Raw genomic sequence first — 20,217 nt, 5'->3', positions numbered from 1 at the left:
GGCCTGTGACTCATCACCACATCCTGACAGTCTCAGCTTCATTCTCTGCACTGAAATATCGGCTGGGTCCAGAGCCGAGCTTTGCTGTTAGGCTTAACACTAACTCTTATTTGTACACAGTATTTTAAAAGGCTCAAAAACACTTGTACATGTATTTTATCATGTGCTTGGTAAGCAAGAATTATTAACTACAATATACAAATGAGACAACTGCATTGCAGTGGGGACATGAAGTACTTGTTCAATACCATAGGGCATTGGTTCTCAATAGGAGGTGATTTGTCCCATAGGAACATCTGGCACAGTCTAGAGACATTTTTGATTATCACAACTTGGGGGCTACTATTGGCATCTAGTGGGTAAAAGCCATGTATCCTGCTAAATATCCTATAATGCACAAGACAGCCCCTACAACAAAGAATTATCTGGTTCAAATGCCGACAGTGCTGAAGGCGAAAAACATTGTCATATGGCAAAAAAGGGTTAGTGATAGGGCAAGATGAGGAACACAGTACTTCTTCTAATGTACTGTACTACAAGGTGCAAGCACACCTACAAGTAGACAGAGAAAAGCTACTTACTTAAATAGTAAAATAGATAAACAAAGATCAATCAGCAAAGACCTCAAAAGGAACAATTCTGCTGGGGAAAAGCATCCCCACAACAGCCCCTTGTCAACCAGGGCTGTTCCCCCTAACTCTTGTTTTTGCTCAGTCTTTGGAGAATTCCTGTTCATTTATTTAGGGGATGATTACCTTGACAATGAAAGCAAGAAATGGGTAACAGTGGGAGAATGCCAAATGGGAGGGGTAAAAAGATTTGTGGGCTAAGCAAAATAATCCAGGGCATTCCAGTGGTCTTGAAATTGTTCATTTTTCACAATGTTCTCAGAAAGGCAATATCTCCAGCACATAATCATAGTACTGCAGTCAATTCTGTAATTGTAAAAATACAGTCTCATAGAAAGGCAACTTGTTCATTTTCTTGCTCGTTTTCTTTAAAATTTTACTTTAATCCTACTCAGCTTTTATTTACTAAATTATTTCTATTACCCTAATATTGGTGTGCCAAAACTGGAGTACAGTTATGCCTGCCTTTGAATGTAACAACGGTAAATGAATATAGGTGATATTAATAAGATTAATACTCAGTCTATTAGTAATCATGCTGAAAATTGCAGTCGAGCATTTTGGTTAAAATAGTCAACAACTGGAAAAGAAAAACGAAGTCTGCCTCTTAAACAAGAATTGCATACAGTGTGTCAAATATTGCTGGGTTTTTCAATCAGACCAAGAACTGAGGGAAGTGTTATTCCCAAGTGAGGAATTTCAGAACATTCTAGGCAAAGATACATACTGCATGCAAGTGATACGACACCTTAATTAGATTCAACCAGCAGACTGTATTATACTGCGACTCGGAACAATAGTTCTGAGCCAAGATTACAATAAATTTCAAAATCTATAATGTGTGAAATTAAATTCCACAATAATGCATAAAAGTCCTAATTTGAATCAATTTTCAACTTGCAAATACATGAAAAGCTAAAAAATGAAATTCAGAGTAAGAGAAACAAAGACGACATAGTATTAGTAAATAATAATAATTAGGAAGGCCAAATCTCTACTGAGCAACAAGTAGACATTTTCTACCACATTCATTCCACTGCAAAGGTACCAAATTTGCCAAAAATATCAAAACTGGATCTAACATATATTATTAGGAAGTAACACTTGTATTATTTTAAGGTCAGTTCCTTTCCACAAAGAATTAATTCAGATCTTCTAATACATTTAAGAAAAATAAATAAAAGTAGAGAACACTGATGTTTGTTGGTATATTCACCTTGTATTGATGAAGCAATATATTAATAATTAGTAGCATTAGTTCCATGGTTACTGTACAAATCTGAACTTACAGTGAAAGCAAATGAAGACAAATAAACAGTACAGAGGTTTAAGGTCCAGATAAGGAAAAATACAGTAAAGCTTAGCACTAAGTCAATAAGTTAGGATCACCAGGCTGGCACTGTGGCCCAGAAGGTTCAGTTGCCACCTATGACAGCAATATCACATATCAGCCCAACGGTTCGAATTCCAACTGCTCTGCTTCTGATCTGGATCCCTGCTAATGTGCCTGGGAAAGGCCAAACATGTGGGACACTTGGATAGATTGTCTGGCTCCTGGCTTCAGTTTGGCCCTGATCGGAATATTGTGGCCATGTGAAGTCTGAAACAGTGTATGGAAGATCTCTTTCTCTTTCTCCCTCCTCTCCCCTCCCTCCCCGCTTTCAAATAAATAGATGAGGGGCCAGTAGAGGATAAAGCCGCCACCTGTGGTGCTGGCATCCTATATGGGTGCCAGTTCGAGACCCCGCTGCTCCATTTCTGATCCAGCACTCTGCTATGGCCTGGGAAAGCAGTAAAAGATGGCCCAAGTCCTTGGGCACCTGCAACCAGGTGGGAGACCTGGAAGAAGCTCCTCACTCCTGGCTTCGGATCGGCGCAGCTCCAGCCCATGAAGCCAACTGGGGAGTGAACCAGCAGGCAGAAGACCTCTCTCTCTCTCTGCCTTTCCTTCTCTCTCTGTGTAACTCTTTGAAATAAATAAATAAATCTTTTAAAAATAGATGAATTTTTTATTAATTTACTAGCTACCTTCTATTAGTTATTTCTCCTTTTCCTTTAAGATTTATTCATTTATTTGAACTATGTCTATTGGTATTGTCACTTATTTTATCTTTAAGGATAAGACTACAAAATATTCATTAATGTATCTGATATTGATTAGAAATCAACACCCAGAACATTTAGCACTGGTCCTCTTCTATTCAGTTTTTTTTATTTTAAGATTTATTCATTTATTTAAAAGGCAGAGTAACAAAGAGATAGGGAGATCTTCCGTCTGCTAGTTCACTCCCCAAATGGCCAAAACAGCCAGTTCTGGGAAAGGGTAAAGCTAGGAGCCAAGAACTATATCCTGGCTTCCCACAAGAGTGGCAAGGGCCTAAGTACCTAGGCCATCTTCTGCTGCCTTCTCAGACACATTAGTAGGAAGCTGGATTGGAAGCAGAGCAGCTATGACTCAAATTAGCACTCTGAAATGATATGCTAGCACCACCGGCAGCAGTTTAACCCGCTGCACCACATCATCTCCTCTATTCAGTTTTCTAATCAACAACATAGACAAATAAGTATTTAAGAAATATATGGGGGGCCGGCACTGTGGTGTAACGGGTAATGCCACCGCCTGCAGTGCTGGCATCCCATATGGGCACCAGTCTGGGTCCTGGTTGCTCCACTTCCAATCCAGCTCTCTGCTATGGCCTGGGAAAGCAGTGGAAGACGGCCCAAGTCCTTCGACCCCTGCACCTGTGTGGGAGACACAGAAGCTGCTCCTGGCTCCTGGCTTCAGATCAGCACAGCTGCGCCCACTGTGGCCAACTGAGGAGTGAACCAGCGGATGAAAGACCTCTCTCTCTGCCTCTCCTTCCCTCTCTGTATAACTCTGACTTTCAAATAAATAAATAAATGTGGGGTTTTTGTTGTTGTTGTTGTTGTTGTTGTTGTTGTTGTTTTTAAAGAAGAAAAGAAATACATGGGGCCAGCGCTTGCTACAGCATATTCAAGCCAGGGCCTGTAGCAGCTGCATTTCATATGGGCTCCAGTTCGAGTCCCAGCTGCTCTACTTCCCATCCAGCTCCCTGATGGGGCACCTGGAAAATCAGTGGAAAATGGCTCAACTCTTTGGGCCCTTCCACCCACATGGGAGACTGGAGGAAGCTCCTCACTTCAGCCTGGCCCAATTGTTGCAGCCATCTGGGAAGTGAACCAGCAGATGGAAGATCTCTTTCTCTCTCCTCTAAATCTGCCTTTCAAATAAATAAATAAATATTTAAAAAATATACAAATAGGCATACTTCTGACAGTAACAGCTGCCATTACATGAGAGCAGAATCAACACTCAAAAATTCAACAGGGGCCACTGTCATGGTATAGTGGGTTAAGCAGCCACCTTTGACACCAGCAACCCATATGGGTGATGGTTTGTGTCCTAGCTGCTCCACTTCCAATCCAGCTCCCTGCTAACATGCCTGAGAAAGCAACAGAAGATAGTCCAACTGCTTGGGTCCCTGAACCCACATGGGAAACCCAGATGAAGCTACTGGCTCCAGGCTTAGGCCTGGCCCAACTCCAGCCACTGTGGTCATTTGGGGAGTGAACCAGCAGAGAGAAGACCTCTCTATGCCTCTCCCCATCTCTGTAATTCTGCTTTTCAAATAAATAAATATTTTTTAAAATTCAATGGGGCAGACATTTGGCACAGCAATTAAGATGCTGGTTCAAGTCCCAGCTGCTCCACATCCGATCACACTCTCTGCTGTAGCTTGGGAAAGCAGTGAAAGATGGCCCAAGTCTTTGGGACCCTGCACCTTCACTGGAGACCTAGAGGAAGCTCCTGGCTCCTGGCTTTGGATCAGCTCAGCTCTGGCCATTGCAGCCATTTGGGAAGTGAACCAGCAGATGGAAGACCTTTCTCTGCCTCTCTAACTTTGACTTTGAAGTAAATAAATAAATCTTTAAAAAAAAATTCTACCTTCACTTTTGATTCAGCTTCCTGCTAATATAGATCTTGGGAGGCAGCAGCTGATGGCTCAAGTACTTGAGCCCCTGCCACCCACGAGGGATACCTGCATGGAATTCCAGGCTCCTGGCTTCAGCCTGGCCCAGCCCTAGCTATTGCAGGCATTTGGGAAGTGAACCAATGGATGGAAGATCAATCTCTCTCCCTCTCTCTGCCTTTCAAGTAGATGAAAATAATAAATATTTTTTAAAGATATGCAACATACATACTTCAGAAAGCTCCCATCCCCTTGAAGGGGGGAGGTGGGGAACTAAGAAAAAAGGCAAAAAGAAATTCAACTAAGGGCCCAGCATTGTAGTATAGCAGTTAAAACTGCTGCCTGCACCTTTTGGGTGCCAGTTTGTGTCCCAGCAGCTCCGCTTCTGATCCAGCTCCCTACTAAGGGCCTGGGGAAAAAAAAGTGGAAAATGGCCCAAGTGCTTGGGCCCCTGCACCCATATGGGAGACCTGGAAGAAACTCCTGGTTTCGGCCTAGCTACTACAGCCATCTGGGAGCAAACTAGCAGATAGAGGATCTCTCTGTCTCTCCGTCTCTCTCTCTCTGTAACTCTTTCTAATAAAAGATATTTTAAAAAAAAAATCAGTAAAAAGATTAATGCATATCCTCTGGGCAGAAGTAATTTCAACAGAACTCAAAAAAGCATAACTTTGTTTCTGTACACCTACTTACAGAGACCCAGATTTGGCCTGCAAAGACACCTCCCCTGGGGGGTGGGCTCTACCCTAACAATTAAGATGATGGTTAGGATGGCTACACCTCATATCAAAGTGCCTGGGTTCAATTCCTGGTTCCAGCTCCTAACTCCAACTTCCTGCTAATGCAGACCCTGGGAGGCAATGGTGATGGCCTGAGTCACTGGGTCCATATCACCCACATAAAAGACGTGGATTGAGTTTCTGGCTCCCAGTCTTGGCTCCCCCAGCCACTGCAAACATTTGCAGAGTGAACAAATGTATGAGAGCGCTCTCTGTCTCTAAGTAAAATGTTTTAAATACTTAAAAACAAGTCACTTTCCCTGGCTTCCACATTAGTTTTTGGAGTTCAAAATTCATTGAAAACTTTATCATTCTACCTTTTTAAAAAAAATCTACACTAGCAAACCAGATTCAACAGCATCTTAAAAGGATTATATATCCATAACCAATAATATTTAATCCTGGAATGCAGGGATGGTTCAACATACTCAGGTCAATCAATGTAATACAACATATAAACAAAATTAAAGAAAAATGACATGATCATCTAATTTGATGCAGAAAGAGGGTGGTATTCTGGCATAGTGGGTAAAGCCACTGACTGAGTGCCAGCATTCCATACGGGCACCAGTTTGTGTCATGCTGTTCCACTTCCGATCCAGTTCGCTGCTAATGGCCTGGGGAAAGCAGCATCAGATGGCCCAAGTATTTGGGTCCCTACCACCCACATGGGAGACCTAGAAGAAGCTCCCGGCTCCTGGCTTCGGCCAGGCCCAGTCACTCTATTGAAGCCATCTGGAGAGTGAACTAGCATATGGAGGATATCTCTCTCTCCCTCTCTTCCTCCCTCCCTCTGTGTAATACTGACTTTCAAATAAATAAATAAATCTTTAAAAAAACTTTTTAAAGATATTTTTAATTATTTATTTGAAAGGTAGAATTACAGACTGTGAGAGAGACAGAGAAATGTCTTCCTTCCATTGGTTCACTCCCTAAATGGCCACAACGGCCAGAGCTGTGCTGATCCGAAGCCAGGAGCCAGGTGCTTCCTCCTGGTCTCCCATGCGGATGCAGGGGCTCAAGGACTTGGACCATCTTGTACTGCTTTCCCAGGTCACAACAGAGAGCTGGATCAGAAGAAGAGCAGCCAGGACTAGAACTGGCGCCCACATGGGATGCCAGCACTGCAGGTGGAGGATTAACCTACTGTACCACTGCGCCGGCCCCTAAAAACACAAAAATTATGGGGAAAAAACATGACAAAAGTCAATAGTCCTTTCATGATAAAAATACTAAACAAACTAGGAACAGAGGAGTTTGTGCTAGGGCTTACAAGGTTAAGCCTCAGTCTGCAGCAGTGGCATCCCATATAGGCACTGGTTTGAGTCCCAGCTGCTCCACTTTCAATGCAGCTCCCTGCTACTGCACCTGGCATAGCAGCAGAAGATGGCCTAAGTGCTTGGGATACCCAGCAGAAGATCCTAGCTCCTGGCTTCAACCTAGCCCCGCCCCATCCATTGCAGCCATTTGGGGAATGAACCAGAGATGGAAGACTTCTCTCTCTCTCTAACTCTGCCTTTCAAATAAATACAATAAATTTAAAAATAAAATGAAATAAAACAGGAATATGGCTGGCGCCGTGGCTCAATAGGCTAATCCTCCACCTGCGGCACCAGCACCCGGGGTTCTAGTCCCAGCTGGGGCACCAGATTCTGTCCCGGTTGCCCCTCTTCCAGTCCAGCTCTCTGCTGTGGCCCAGGAGTGCAGTGGAGGATGGCCCAAGTGCTTGGGCCCTGCACCTGCATGGGAGACCAGGAGAAGCACCTGGCTCCTGGCTTCAGATCAGTGCGGTGCGCTGGCCACAGCGCGCCAGCCGCAGCAGCCATTGGGGGGTGAACCAACGGAAAAGGAAGACCTTTCTCTCTATCAAAAAAAAAAAAAGAAAAAGAAAGAAAACAGGAGGAGGAGGAAACTACCTCAACAAAATAAAAGCCACACATAAAAAAATCCTTGTTATGACATTCAGCTGTGAAAGACTGAAAGCTTTCCACCTAAATCAGAAACAAAACAAGGATGCCAACTTTCATTACTTCTGTTCAACACAGTAACAGAAATCCCAACTAGACTGCTCAGGCAATCAGTAAGTAAAACTCTGACATAACTCACAATTTAAGAGGTACAGAGGGCATAGAATGAAATCCCCCTTCTATCTCTTTACTCTAATTTCCCTTGCCAGAAGGAAGAGTAAGCAACAACTGCTATCTCCTTCTGTATGTGAACAAGCAGTATCAATATGCCTCTCCTTTCTTTTTTACAAAAATGACAGCACACTATATATACTTTTATAAAAAAGATTTATTTGGGACCGGCATCGTGGCTCACTTGGTTAATCCTCTGCCTTCAGCACCAGCATTCCATATGGGCGCTGGGTTCTAGTCCCGGTTGCCCCTCTTCCAGTGCAGCTCTCTGCTGTGGCCTGGGATTGCAGTGGAGGATGGCCCAAGTGCTTGGGCACCTGCACCCGCATGGGAGACCAGGAAGAAGCACCTGGCTCCTGGCTTCGGACTGGTGCAGCGCTGGCCGTGATGGCCATTTGGGGAGTGAACCCACGGAAGGAAGACCTTTCTCTCTGTTCTCTCTCTCACTGTCTGTAACTCTATCTGTCAGAGTTAGAGAGATCTTCCATCTGCTGGTTCACTCTCAGATGGCCACAATGACCACCACTGAACCAAGCCAAAGCTAGGCTAGGAGCATCTTCTGGGTCTCCCATGTGGGTGGTAGGGGCATGGGGAGTTGGCCCATCTTCTGCTGCTTTCCCAGGCCATTAGCAAAGAGCTGGATCTGAAGCAGAGCAGCCAATACACAAGCCAGTGCCCATATGGGATGCTGGCATTGCAGGTGGCAGTTTTACCCACTATGCCACAATGCCAGCCCCTATATACACTGTTCTACACCTTGCTTTTTCACTTAACAATAATCTGAGATATCATTTCATTATTAGAACTTAACGAACCTTCCTCACTCATTTTTATAGCCACAGTGTATTCTACTGTAAAGATGTAATATGACTTAACTACATTTTCCAAAAGAAAAAGAAAGCACTAATAAGATCCACAAGAATTAAGAAATAAAAAGGTCACATAGTAAAAAGCAAGCACTGTATTACTCTGCGTTGAGATACAGACCCTTGGAGAGCATTTAAACATCACACAACCCAAAAGAATACCCAAGGCCGTGTCTCCAACCCTGACTTATTCATTCACTATTACAAGTTATTCATTATTTATTATTAACATGATAGATAAGCTACCAAACCAGCTCTTTCAAAATTGGAAAAGAGTTTTCTCCATCAAATTAAAGACCCATTACTTTCCAAATATCCCATTTAAACAATACATCAAAAAAAGCAATCATATCAGAATAGCCAGGAAAACTGAAGGGGAAAAAACAGAACAACAAGAAAAGACTAATTCCATTAGACATTAACAAAAAGTTATTGTGTAGGTACAGTAATTAAAACAATTAGTTAGGGGCCAGTGCTGTGGGATAGTGGTTAAAGCCGCCGGCTGTGGCACCAGAATCCCATGTGGGTGCCGGTTGGAGTCCTGGCTGCTCTACTTCTGATCCAGCCTGGAAAAGCAGTGGAAAACGGCACAAGTGCTTGGGCCCCTGCACCCACTTGGGAGAACCAGAACAAGTTCTTGGCTCCTGGCTTCAGATCAGCCCAGCTCTGGCCTTTGCAGCCATTTGGGGAGTGAACCAGCACATGGAAGCTCACTGTCTCTTCTTTTTTCTCTATATTTCTGCCTTTCAAATAAACATTAAAACAAACAAACAGAGAAATGTGTAAATGTAGGAATTGGGTATTGTAAATAAAACCATCATTCCAAATAACTGGAAAAATAATTCATTACTAATAAATAGTATTGGGACAGCCAGCTAACCAACCATAATAGTAATAATAATATAGTAATAATAATAGTTGTTATTATTATTATTATAGATGCCTAAAAACTATCACAGATCAGAACAGGCTAAATTGACATGATGACTAAATGTAACAGGGTGTCCCAGAAGGATATTAGCAGAGGAAAAAGATACCAGGGGAAAACTAGCAGAAATCACATTACTGAATTAAAAGTAATATACTGACGCTAGTTCCTCAGTTACAACAAATGTACTAAAGGAACACAAGATGTTAACAATAAGGAACACTGAGTGAGGGGACAAATAGAAACTATTCACAACTTTTTAAAATAAAAGGTTTATCTAAAAGTTTACAAAGCCACGTCTTGGGGCCTGCACTGTGGCATAAAGCTACCACTTGCAGAGCTGGAATCCCATACAGGCACTGGTTCGAGTCCCAGCTGCCTCACTTCCAATCCAGCTCCCATGCACCTGGGAAAAGTAGCAGAAAATGGCCCAAATGCTTGGGCCCCCTATCACCCATGTGGGAGATCCAGATGAAGCTCCTGGCTCCTAGCTTTGGACTGGCCCAGCCCTGGCTGTTGCATAGATATGGGAAGTGAACCAGAGGATGGAACATTTCTTCCTGTCTCTCTAACTCTCCCTTTCAAATAAAGAGAATAAATCTTTTAAAAAGAAAATATGCCGAGTTGACCTTTTTTTTTTTTAAGATTTAATTTAGGGGCTGGTGCTGTGGCATAGTAGGTAAAGCCACTGCTTGCAGCACTGGCATCCCACATAGGTGCCAATTCAAGTCTTGGCTTCTCCGCTTCTTATCCAGCTCCCTGAAATGGTCTGGGAAAGCAGCAGAACATGCCCAAGTGCTGGGGCCCCTGCACCCCCATGGGAGACTTGAACAAAGCTCCTAGCTCCTGGCTTCAGATCAGCCCAGCTCTGGCCATTGCAGCCATTTGGGGAGTGAACCAATGGAGAGTTCTCACTCTTTTTCTGTCTCTATCTCTCTCCTTCTCTTTGTAACTCTGCCTCGCAAATAAATAAAATTAAAAAAAAATTATTGGGCCGGCGCCGCGGCTCACTAGGTTAATCCTCCGCCTAGCGGCGCCGGCACACCGGGTTCTAGTCCCGGTCGGGGCGCCGGATTCTGTCCCGGTTGCCCCTCTTCCAGGCCAGCCCTCTGCTGTGGCCAGGGAGTGCAGTGGAGGATGGCCCAGGTGCTTGGGCCCTGCACCCCATGGGAGACCAGGAAAAGCACCTGGCTCCTGGCTCCTGCCATTGGATCAGCGCAGTGCGCCGGCCGCAGCGCGCCGGCCGCGGCGGCCATTGGAGGGTGAACCAACGGCAAAGGAAGACCTTTCTCTCTGTCTCTCTCTCTCACTGTCCACTCTGCCTGTCAAAAAAAAAAATTAAAAAAAAAAATTATTTATTTATTTATTTGAAGTCAGAGTTACAGAGAGGCAGAGACAGAGAGAGAGAAAGCAAAGTCTTCCATCCACTGGTTCACTTTCTAGATGGCCATGATGACCAGAGCTGCGCTGATCCGAAGCCAGGAGCCAGGAGCTTCTTCTAGGTCTCACACGTGGATGCAAGGGCCCAAGAACTTGGGCCATCTTCTACTGCTTTCCCAGACCATAGCAGAGAGCCGGATAGGAAGTGGAGCAGCCAAGGCTTGAATTGGCACCCATATGGGATGCCTGAACTGCAGACAGTAGCTTTACCCAATACACCACAGCACCAGTCCATACATAAAATTTTTTTTTTTAAGATTTATTTTATTTATTTGAAAGAGTTACAGAGAGAGGTAGAGACAGAGAGAGAGGTCTTCCATCTGCTGGTTCACTCCCCAGATGGCCGCAATGGCTGGAGCTGTGCCGATCTGAAACAGGAGCCAAGAGCTTCCTCCGGGTCTCCCACACAGGTGCAGGGGCCCAAGGACTTGGGCCATCTTCTATTGCCATCCCAGGCCACAGCAGAGAGCCAGACCAGAAGAGGAGCAGCCGGGACTAGAACTGGAGTCCATATGGGATGTCGGCGCTTCAGGCCAGGGCTTTAACCTACTGCACCACAGCGCTGGCCCAATCCCTAAAATAAATTTTTAAAAGATTTATTTATTTATTTATTTGAAAGGCAGAATTACAGAGAGACAAAAAGAGGCCTTCCATCTGCTGGTTCACTCCCTAAATGGCACAATGGCTAGGGCTGGGCTGGTCGGAAGCCAGGAGCCAGGAGCTTCTTCTGGATCTCCCATACAGGTGCAGGGGCCCAAACACTTGGGCCATCCTCCGCTGCTTCCCCAGGCACATTAGCACATTAGCAGTGAGTTGGATCGGAAGTGGAGCAGCTGGCACTCCAACTGTTGATCATATGGGATGCCAGTGTCACAGGTGGTGGCTTTACCTGCCGTGCTACAACGCTGGCCCTGACCACTCTTGACTGATGATCTTCAAAGCCGGGGCATGTGCACTCCAGAGGATATGATAGAATGATACATTGCGATGTGGAAAGAAAATAGTAAGACTTCTATTTATATTTTCTACTAAAAATGAGACAAAAGTCAAGCTTTGCTGACATTTAGTACACACATTGGTACTGGCACTGGCACTAGTCCTTACATAAACTACATCATGAAATGCTGCTCAGGAAGAATGGAGGTGTCACATTCCATTGAGTGCAACAGTGCCACACAACAGAAGACTGTGGTACTGGGTTTCACCACTGTTGGTGTATTGTGAAGTTCACAATGTTTGTATCAGCCCAGTTAAACAGATTATTATAATATCTGGCTTAACTAAACTAAATCCTCACAAAACAGCCAAGGGCTCAAAAAGATTCTTACAAAGAAATCACAGATTAAAGATAAGAGGTTTCTCTAGGATAGGATATAAGAAAAACTACTAATTCAAATAAATAAAAATTGAAAACTAAACGAGTGCCCTAGAATTGGTGTTCTACAGGGTGGGCAACAGGGCAAGTAGGACTACCACTTTAACTCTCTGTGCTACTTCCCAAAAGTAAGAGTTGCTTCAGGTTAGTTCCCTACCTGTAGGTGTCCATCCACACATGACATCTGACCACTCTTCCTCCTGTTTCTCCCATCTCTCTGTCTACTCTATCAAGAATGCTCTCGGGCACCAGCGCCATGGTTCACTTGGTTAATCCTCCGCCTTCAGTGCCAACATCCCATATGGGTGCTGGGTTCTAGTCCCGGTTGCTCCTCTTCCAGTCCAGCTCTCTGCTGTGGCCAGGGAGGGCAGTGGAAGATGGCCCAAGTGCTTGGGCCCCTGTACCCACTCGGGAGACCAGGAGGAAGCACCTGGCTCCTGGCTTCAGATCAGCGCAGCGCCAACCATAGCAGCCATTTGGGGAGTGAACCAATGGAAAGAAGACCTTTCTCTCTGTCTATCTATAACTCTGCCTGTCAAATAAATTTAAAAAAAAAAAAAAAAAAAAAAAAAAAAGGAATGCTCTCACATCCCTTTCTGAAGCACTTCTATCTACCCTTGTTTTAAAACCTGATAGGCCTGCTACTGCCTCCACTAAGAAATCAGCCCCCAGCAGACAATTATCAAAGTGTTTGTCCATACCTTTTAGTATCTTGTACAAAGCAAACATTCAGAAAATATTTGTTAGACAGAAGTAAGTATGTTTCAGAGAAACTGTTCTGCTGGCCTGACCTTGATTTGCTAGGGAGCCCAATATCATGCTTTCTCCCTCTTTACATTATCTTCCTTTGTTAGCTTGCTTTAAAATTAACTCTTAAAAAAAGATTTTACTATTTTACTTGCTATATATGCATTTTTAAATAAATACAATTCATGTATTATAAAACTTATCCTTTTAAAGTGTACAACTGTGTGGATTATAGTATACTCACAAGGTTGTACAATCATCACTATTTTTTAATTCTGGAATCTTTTCACCATCCCCAAAGGAACTCCACACTCATTAGCAGTCGACTCCCCACCCCAACTCTCAATCAACCACTAATCTACTTTTTGTCTCTGACAGACATGATTTTAACAAAGCTTACCATACTCTTAACTGTGCTTTTAGTGTACACCTTAAAGCCAAGCGTTTCCTTCTAAACAAATGGGGGGGTCTTAGATTACTATGACTTAATAGGAAAATGTAATTTATTTTTTTTTTTTTTTTTGACAGGCAGAGTGGACAGTGAGAGAGAGAGACAGAGAGAAAGGTCTTCCTTTGCCGTTGGTTCTCCCTCCAATGGCCGCCGTGGCCAGCGCGCTGCTGCCGGCGCACTGCGCTGATCCAATGGCAGGAGCCAGGTACTTATCCTGGTCTCCCATGGGGTGCAGGGCCCTAGTACTTGGGCCATCTTCCACTGCACTCCCTGGCCACAGCAGAGAGCTGGCCTGGAAGAAGGGCAACCGGGACAGAATCCCAGCGCCCCGACCGGGACTAGAACCCCGTGTGCTGGCACCGCAAGGCGGAGGATTAGCCTAGTGAGCTGCGGCGCCGGCCTGGAAAATGTAATTTAACACAGCAACTTACTAAGTTGTTATTTCAAGCTATAATACAAAAACTCTTACCAGGAAAATCAGCTTACATATTTACTCACCTTAGTTCAGAGGCATCCTAAAATACAGAATACTTTGCTTGTTTTTGTTTTGTTAAACTTTTTATTGAAGTATAATACACATAAAGAAGTGTATGAAGAGGATATCTTGATGAATTTTCAAAAACTCAATAGACAAATACAACCAGCACCCAGATAAACAACAGGCACCCCTACTACTCCCAACCTCAATTACACTCAAATGAAAACTATCTTGGTTTCTAACAGCACATATTACTTTAGCCTGTTTTTGTAATTTCATAAATGGAAACAATATAGCATGCAGTGTAGAAAACTTTTACATTGGGGCCAGTGCTGTGGTGCAGCAGGTTAACACCCTGGCCTGAAGCACTGGCATCCCATACGGGTTCAAGTTCAAGACCCAGCTGCTCCACTTCTAATCCAGCTCTCTGCTATGGCCTGGGAAAGCAGTAGAAGATGGCCCAAGGCCTTGGGCCCCTGCATCCATGTAGGAGACTCCAAAGAAGCTCCTGACTCCTGGCTTAGGATCAGTGCAGCTCCAACCATTGCAGTAAATTGAGTGAACCAGAGGATGAAAGACCTCTCTCTCTCTCTGCCTCTCCTCTCTCTGTGTAACTCTGACTTTCAAATAAATAAATAAATCTTAAAAAAAAAAAATACCTTTTACATTGGAATTCTATGCCCTGCAATACTCACCATAATCTTCTTGTACAAAGCCATGACATTATCATCATCAAATGGTAAATATCCACACATAAGTACGTATAAGAGTATGCCCATGCTCCAAACATCTGCCTGAAAGGGGGAAAGAAAGTCATTAAAAAAAAAAAAACAGGTGCCAGTTCAAGTTCCAGCTGCCCCACTTCTGATCCAGCTCCCAGCTAATGCACCTGGGAAAGCAGCAGATGGGCCCCTGCACACACACACAGGAGACTGAACACAGTAGCAGGATCCTGGCTTCATTCTGGCTCAGCCCCAGCCATCTGGGGAGTGAACCAGCAAATGGAATCAATGTCTCTCTCTCTCTCTCTCTCTCTCTCTCTCTCTCTCTTTCAAATAACTAAATAAATATTTTTTAAAAATTTAGAACACATTTCAGATGTCAGGATGCTTAACAGAATCACAGAATCTCTATAAAGCTGGAAAAGGGCTCAGGGATCATCCACTTCAACCTGCCATTCTACAGACAGGGAACCTGCAGTCCAAAAAGGAAGGCTGTCCAAAGTCACCGCTCTGAGGCCTCTGGACTTCCAGTTCATGTACTCTCCTCCAGCTGGACTCCAACACTTAATAGAAAATAATTTCCAGCTGGCTGGGCTGGCTTAGACTCGATAAAGAAATGAAGCCAGGTTTCTGATTCTGAAAGATAATTCTACAATGCTCTTGAGGGTGTAGGTTATATGAGGATTATGTAAACAGGCATGAGGATGTCAAAACAAGTCTTAAAATTTCCTGATAATCTGCAAATGTGTATAAGCTGCACTGTAAAATCCTTTCTGTGTAGAGAAATCTGAATAAAGTTCAGTGATTAACTTTTCAAATAGAGAGGATACAAATTAGCCTGCCAGCACAAAGAGCCCTACAATCTCAAAATCCAAAAGCAGCTTAACCTTCATATGAGCTCTCCATGGGTGCCAAGAGGCCTAAGCAGTAACTATTTACTCAGGCAGTATTTGGCCTTCGTCAACAATGACAACACCATTAGCTGAGGAGAACTCATAGCTCCTTAGGAAAATTTTCAGAAACAAAGACAGCAGAGGGGCAGAGAAACAGGCAACAGAGTTAAGATAACTTGAGTACCATGAGAAATCTACGCAGCACCTATATGAGTACTAGGTAACCCAATTCTAATCTTATCTACTGAATCACATCAAGTTATTAGGATTCTACTGTGATACCTCAAGTGAACGATTTGCTCTAAAATCTGACATCTGAGAGATGTCAAATATTTAATCTATACACGGAGGCATGATGGCATGGCTATCATGATCAGGATCTTAAACTAAAAGCCAAGACACTTCACAAGAAAGAGTAAGCTAACATGGCCTTGTCAAGTACCATAAGAGGTCAACAGAATATGTATGGGATTAAACTAACAAACAAAATAACAGTAACATCCCCATAGAAATCTATCAAAGTCCACTAAAAAGAACAAACTGGAAAAGTGTTCTTCAGTTAACTCATCAAAGCACCTTCACTTCACTGTTTCAAATTAGGTACAAAATTAGTTAACGGAGCTGATGCTTTGGTGTTGTGGGCTAAGCCTCTGAGTGTGTTGGCAGTATCCCATATGGGCACCGGTTCATGTCCCGGCTCCTCCTCTTCTGATCCAGCTCTCTGCTATGGCCTGGGAAAGCAGTACAAGATGGCCCAAGTCCTTGGGTCCCTGTACCCACAAGACACCTGGAAGAAGCTCCTGGATCCTGGCTTCAGATCAGCTTGGCTCCAGCCGTTGCAGCCATTTGGGGAGTGAACCAGCAGATGGAAGACCTTTCTCTCTGTCTCCTCCTCTGTCTATAACTCTCTCTCTCTCTCAAATAAATAAAATCTTAAAAAAAATTATTTAACTAAAATCATAAGCCAAACCAAAATGTAATCCACAGGCTACCAATTGCCAAATAAGAAATAAAGAATCAGGAGGAAAAGAGTTTTAAGAAATTTCCTGTGAGAAATTATTGAAGGAATTTAAGTTATTTGTCATGGAACATGGTCTTAGAGCATGGGCATCAGAATCTCTGCTAATTTTATTTCCCTATTTATGTATCTGAGAGGCGGAGACAGTTCTCATCCACTGGTTCATGCCCTAAATGCTCACGACAACCAGAGCTGGGTCAGGGCCAAAGCTGGGAGCCAGGAACTCAAATCCAGGTCTCCCACATGGGTGGCAGGAACTCAATTACTTGAGCCATCACCACTGCCTGCCTGGGTCCACACTGGCAAGAAACTGGACTCAGAAGCCAGATTCAGGAATTAAACGTAGGTTCCCCAATGTAGGATGTATAGGATGGAGGTATCTTTTTTTTTTTTTTAAAGATGTATCTATTTGAAACGCAGAGCGACAGAGACAGAGAGATAGATAGAGCGAGATAGATCTTTTATCTTTTATCTACAAGTTCACTCACAAAATGCCTTTAACTGCTGGGGCCCAGCCAAGTTGAAGGTTGGAGATAGGAACTCCATCTGGGTCTCCCACATGGGCAGCAGAGACCAAGTAATTGAGCCATCATTTGCTGTATTCCCAAGAGCATTAGCAGAAAGCTAGATCCAAAGCAGAGTAGCATAGACTAGAACCAGCAACTCCAATATAGGATGGCATTTTGACATGGGACATGGCTATCCAAGTGGCAGCTTACACCATGGAGCCATAATGTCCACCCCAAGCACCCAAGCATCTTAACTGTTGGGCTAAATCCTCACTCTTTCTAGTGCTTATTTTAAAATTAAAATACTTAAAGCCTCACCTAAAAAAACAAAACCAAATTCTGAGGGAATAGTCCTCAGTGCTTTTAACGAGTGTCCCAGATGTTTCTTCAATACACTGTCCTCAAGACACTGTTCTTAGAAGGATGAAAAGTCCAACAACATGGACAAGTAAACAACACATGGGGACATGGCTCAATAGGCTAATCCTCCGCCTGCGCCTGGTTCGTTCGTTCGTTCCTCCGTTCCTCCCTCCCTCCCTCCCTTCCCTCCTTCCTTGACAGTTAAGACAGTGAGAGAGAGAGAGACAGAGAGAAAGGTCTTCCTTCCGTTGGTTCACCCCCAAAATGGCCACCACGGCCGGCACTACGCAGATCTGAAGCCAGGAGCCAGGTGTTTCCCCCTGGTCTCCCATGTGGGTGCAGGGCCCAAGCACCTGGGCCATCTTCCACTGCCTTCCCGGGCCACAGCAGAGAGCTGGCCTGGAAGAGGAAAAACCGGGACAGAATCCAGCGCCCCAACCGGGACTAGAACCCGGGGTGCCAGCGCCACAGGCGGAGGATTAGCCTAGTGAGCGGCAGCGCCAGCCTGCAACTGCCTTTCAAATACATAAATAAATCTGATTTAAAAAAAAAAAAAAAAAGCCAAAAAATAAAAACCATGGAAGTATTATCCAATGACAAAAGAATCAACAATATATGACATATACTAAAAAGGATGAGATAGGGCCGGCATTGTGGTGTAGTGGGTAAAGCCATCACCTTCAATGGCAGCATCCCATATGGGCAGCAGTTTGAGTCGATCCAACTCCCAGCTAGTGGGTCTGGGAAGGGAGTGGATGGTCCAGTGCCTGAGCCCCTGAAGCCCACGTGGGAAATCCAAATGAAGCTCCTGGACCCCAGCTTCAGCCTGGCCCAACCCTAGCTGTTGTTGTGACCATCTGGAAGTGAACAGTAGATGGAAGATCGATCTCTCTGTGTCTCTCTCTCTCTCTCCCTGTAGCTCTGACTTTCAAATAAATAAGTCTTTAAAAAAAATTAAAACAAGTCGTACAAAACAATCTTCTCACGTTACGTCTTAAGTAACCTAATACCTCCCAAAGATTCTCCCACCTAACACACGACTGGTTCCAAATGTTCCACATGAAAAGTAGATTCTGTAAGGATCACACTGTACAAAAGCATGTTAAAGAATAAGAACCTGGGGCCAGCGCTGTGGCGTAGTGAGTAAAGCCACTGCCTGCAGTGCCGGCATCCCTTGTGTATGCCAGTTCCAGTCCTGGCTGCTCTACTTCCGATTCAGCTCTCTGCTATGGCCTGGGAAAACAGTACAAGAGGGCCCAAGTCCTTTGGCCCTTGCACCCACATGGAAGACCCAGAAGAAGCTTCTGGCTCCTGCCTTCGGATCAGCGCAGCTCCAGCCATTGGGGACAACTGGAGAGTGAATCAGTGGATGGAAGATCTCTCTCTCTCTCTGCCTCTGCCTCTGCCACTCTGCTTTCAAATAAATACATAAATCTTTTTGTTGTTGTTGGTTTTTGTTTTTTTTTTTGTTTTTTTTTGACAGGCAGAGTGGACGGTGAGAGATAGAGAGACAGAGAGAAAGGTCTTCCTTTGCCGTTGGTTCACCCTCCAATGGCCGCCGCAGCCGGCCACCGCGCTGATCCGATGGCAGGAGCCAGGTACTTATCCTGGTCTCCCATAGGGTGCAGGGTCCAAGTACTTGGGCCATCCTCCACTGCACTCCCTGGCCACAGCAGAGAGCTGGCCTGGAAGAGGGGCAACCGGGACAGAATCCGGCACCCCGACCGGGACTAGAACCCGGTGTGCCGGCGCCGCAAGGTGGAGGATTAGCCTAGTGAGCCGCGGCGCTGGCCAATACATAAATCTTAAAAAGAATAAGAAACTTATTCAACCCGGCATTTCCTGAGATTTTTTTTTTTTTTTTAATGATGATAAGTAATTTCAGGAAAACTAGTACTCCAGAGAACGGGAGGAGCTGACTGACTTGAAGTAGCAAGTATAAAGCAAGGCAGAATCCTGGGCTTCTGAACCTAGACTCCTACTCAGGACTGCTGGCCTCGATCAAGAGTAGACTTTGAACAAAGTACAGGCTTTCTCTGTGCTAACCAGCACCTCGGAAAACTGAACCTGCAATCCAGCCCTGTGTCCAGCCCAGCTGGACTAACAAGTCCAGGCTGCCACGGTCCAATACAAAAGCAACCACAACAAGGACACCAGAATTATATCCCTGCTTTATAAGTGCATTATGTGTTAGGATACTTACCGCAAGTTATTAATTCTTTTTATTAGTTTACACATCTCATTCTCCAAACAGACTGAACTCTTTAACAAGATTATTTACTGCTTCACTGTTATATCCTGAGTGCACAGTCCTTGACTCACTATAGGTCACCAAAAAATGTATAACCATTATATACTGAATTCATCAATGAATAATTACCTCCGATCCAAGATATGATTTGCCTTGTATTAATTCAGGTGCTGCATAAGCAAGACTTCCACAGCATGTCTGTAGATGGTAATCCTTATTACCCTGCCAGTAAGATAAAAATAAAACACTTAGTAACTCAAATCCTTAAGAGAATTAAATCTTGACAAAGCAAAGCAGAGAAGCTAGATGAACTAACCCCAAATAATAAAAGACTCCTGCAGCAACCCAATGTTCTCTGCATACATGAGTGCCTGCACCTGTGGTCTCAGAGTTTCTGGGTTTCCAATACCACTATAACCTGGCCCAAACTCACTCATTTTCTCCTTAGCTGAGTCAAGTCAGGTTCACACTTCCCTAGACAGATATCTATTCACATTATATCAGTGTAGCGTACATCCAAGCACCCACATCTTCCTACCTCCAGGTACTCAGGCAAAAAGGACTATTTCTTTACTGCACCCTATCTCCAATATCAAATCCTTGCACATGCAAAAGAGCTCCTTTCTCAGAGGGAAGAAAGC

The 20,217-nt window shown here is 44.2% G+C and overlaps 1 protein-coding gene across 3 annotated transcripts in view; it reads right to left on the bottom strand.

Annotated features, from left to right (window-relative positions):
• MELK (maternal embryonic leucine zipper kinase) overlaps nt 1–20,217 on the bottom strand; it is an 84,358-nt gene that overhangs the window by 48,531 nt on the left and 15,610 nt on the right. For all 3 annotated transcript variants that reach the window (XM_008265306.5, XM_002707984.6, XM_051844058.3), the window contains 2 exons: nt 19,706–19,798; nt 14,519–14,617 (listed from right to left, as the gene is read on the bottom strand). In XM_008265306.5, coding sequence (XP_008263528.1) covers nt 14,519–14,617; nt 19,706–19,798 — 192 coding nt within the window. The remainder of the gene's footprint in view (nt 1–14,518; nt 14,618–19,705; nt 19,799–20,217) is intronic.

This window comes from Oryctolagus cuniculus, chromosome 1, assembly GCF_051225735.1.
Source record: "Oryctolagus cuniculus isolate XC-2025 breed Fujian yellow rabbit chromosome 1, ASM5122573v1, whole genome shotgun sequence".
Classification (NCBI taxonomy): domain Eukaryota; kingdom Metazoa; phylum Chordata; class Mammalia; order Lagomorpha; family Leporidae; genus Oryctolagus; species Oryctolagus cuniculus.
Note: the sequence above shows the minus strand (reverse complement) of the source record. Positions and strands in the feature narration are given on the sequence as shown.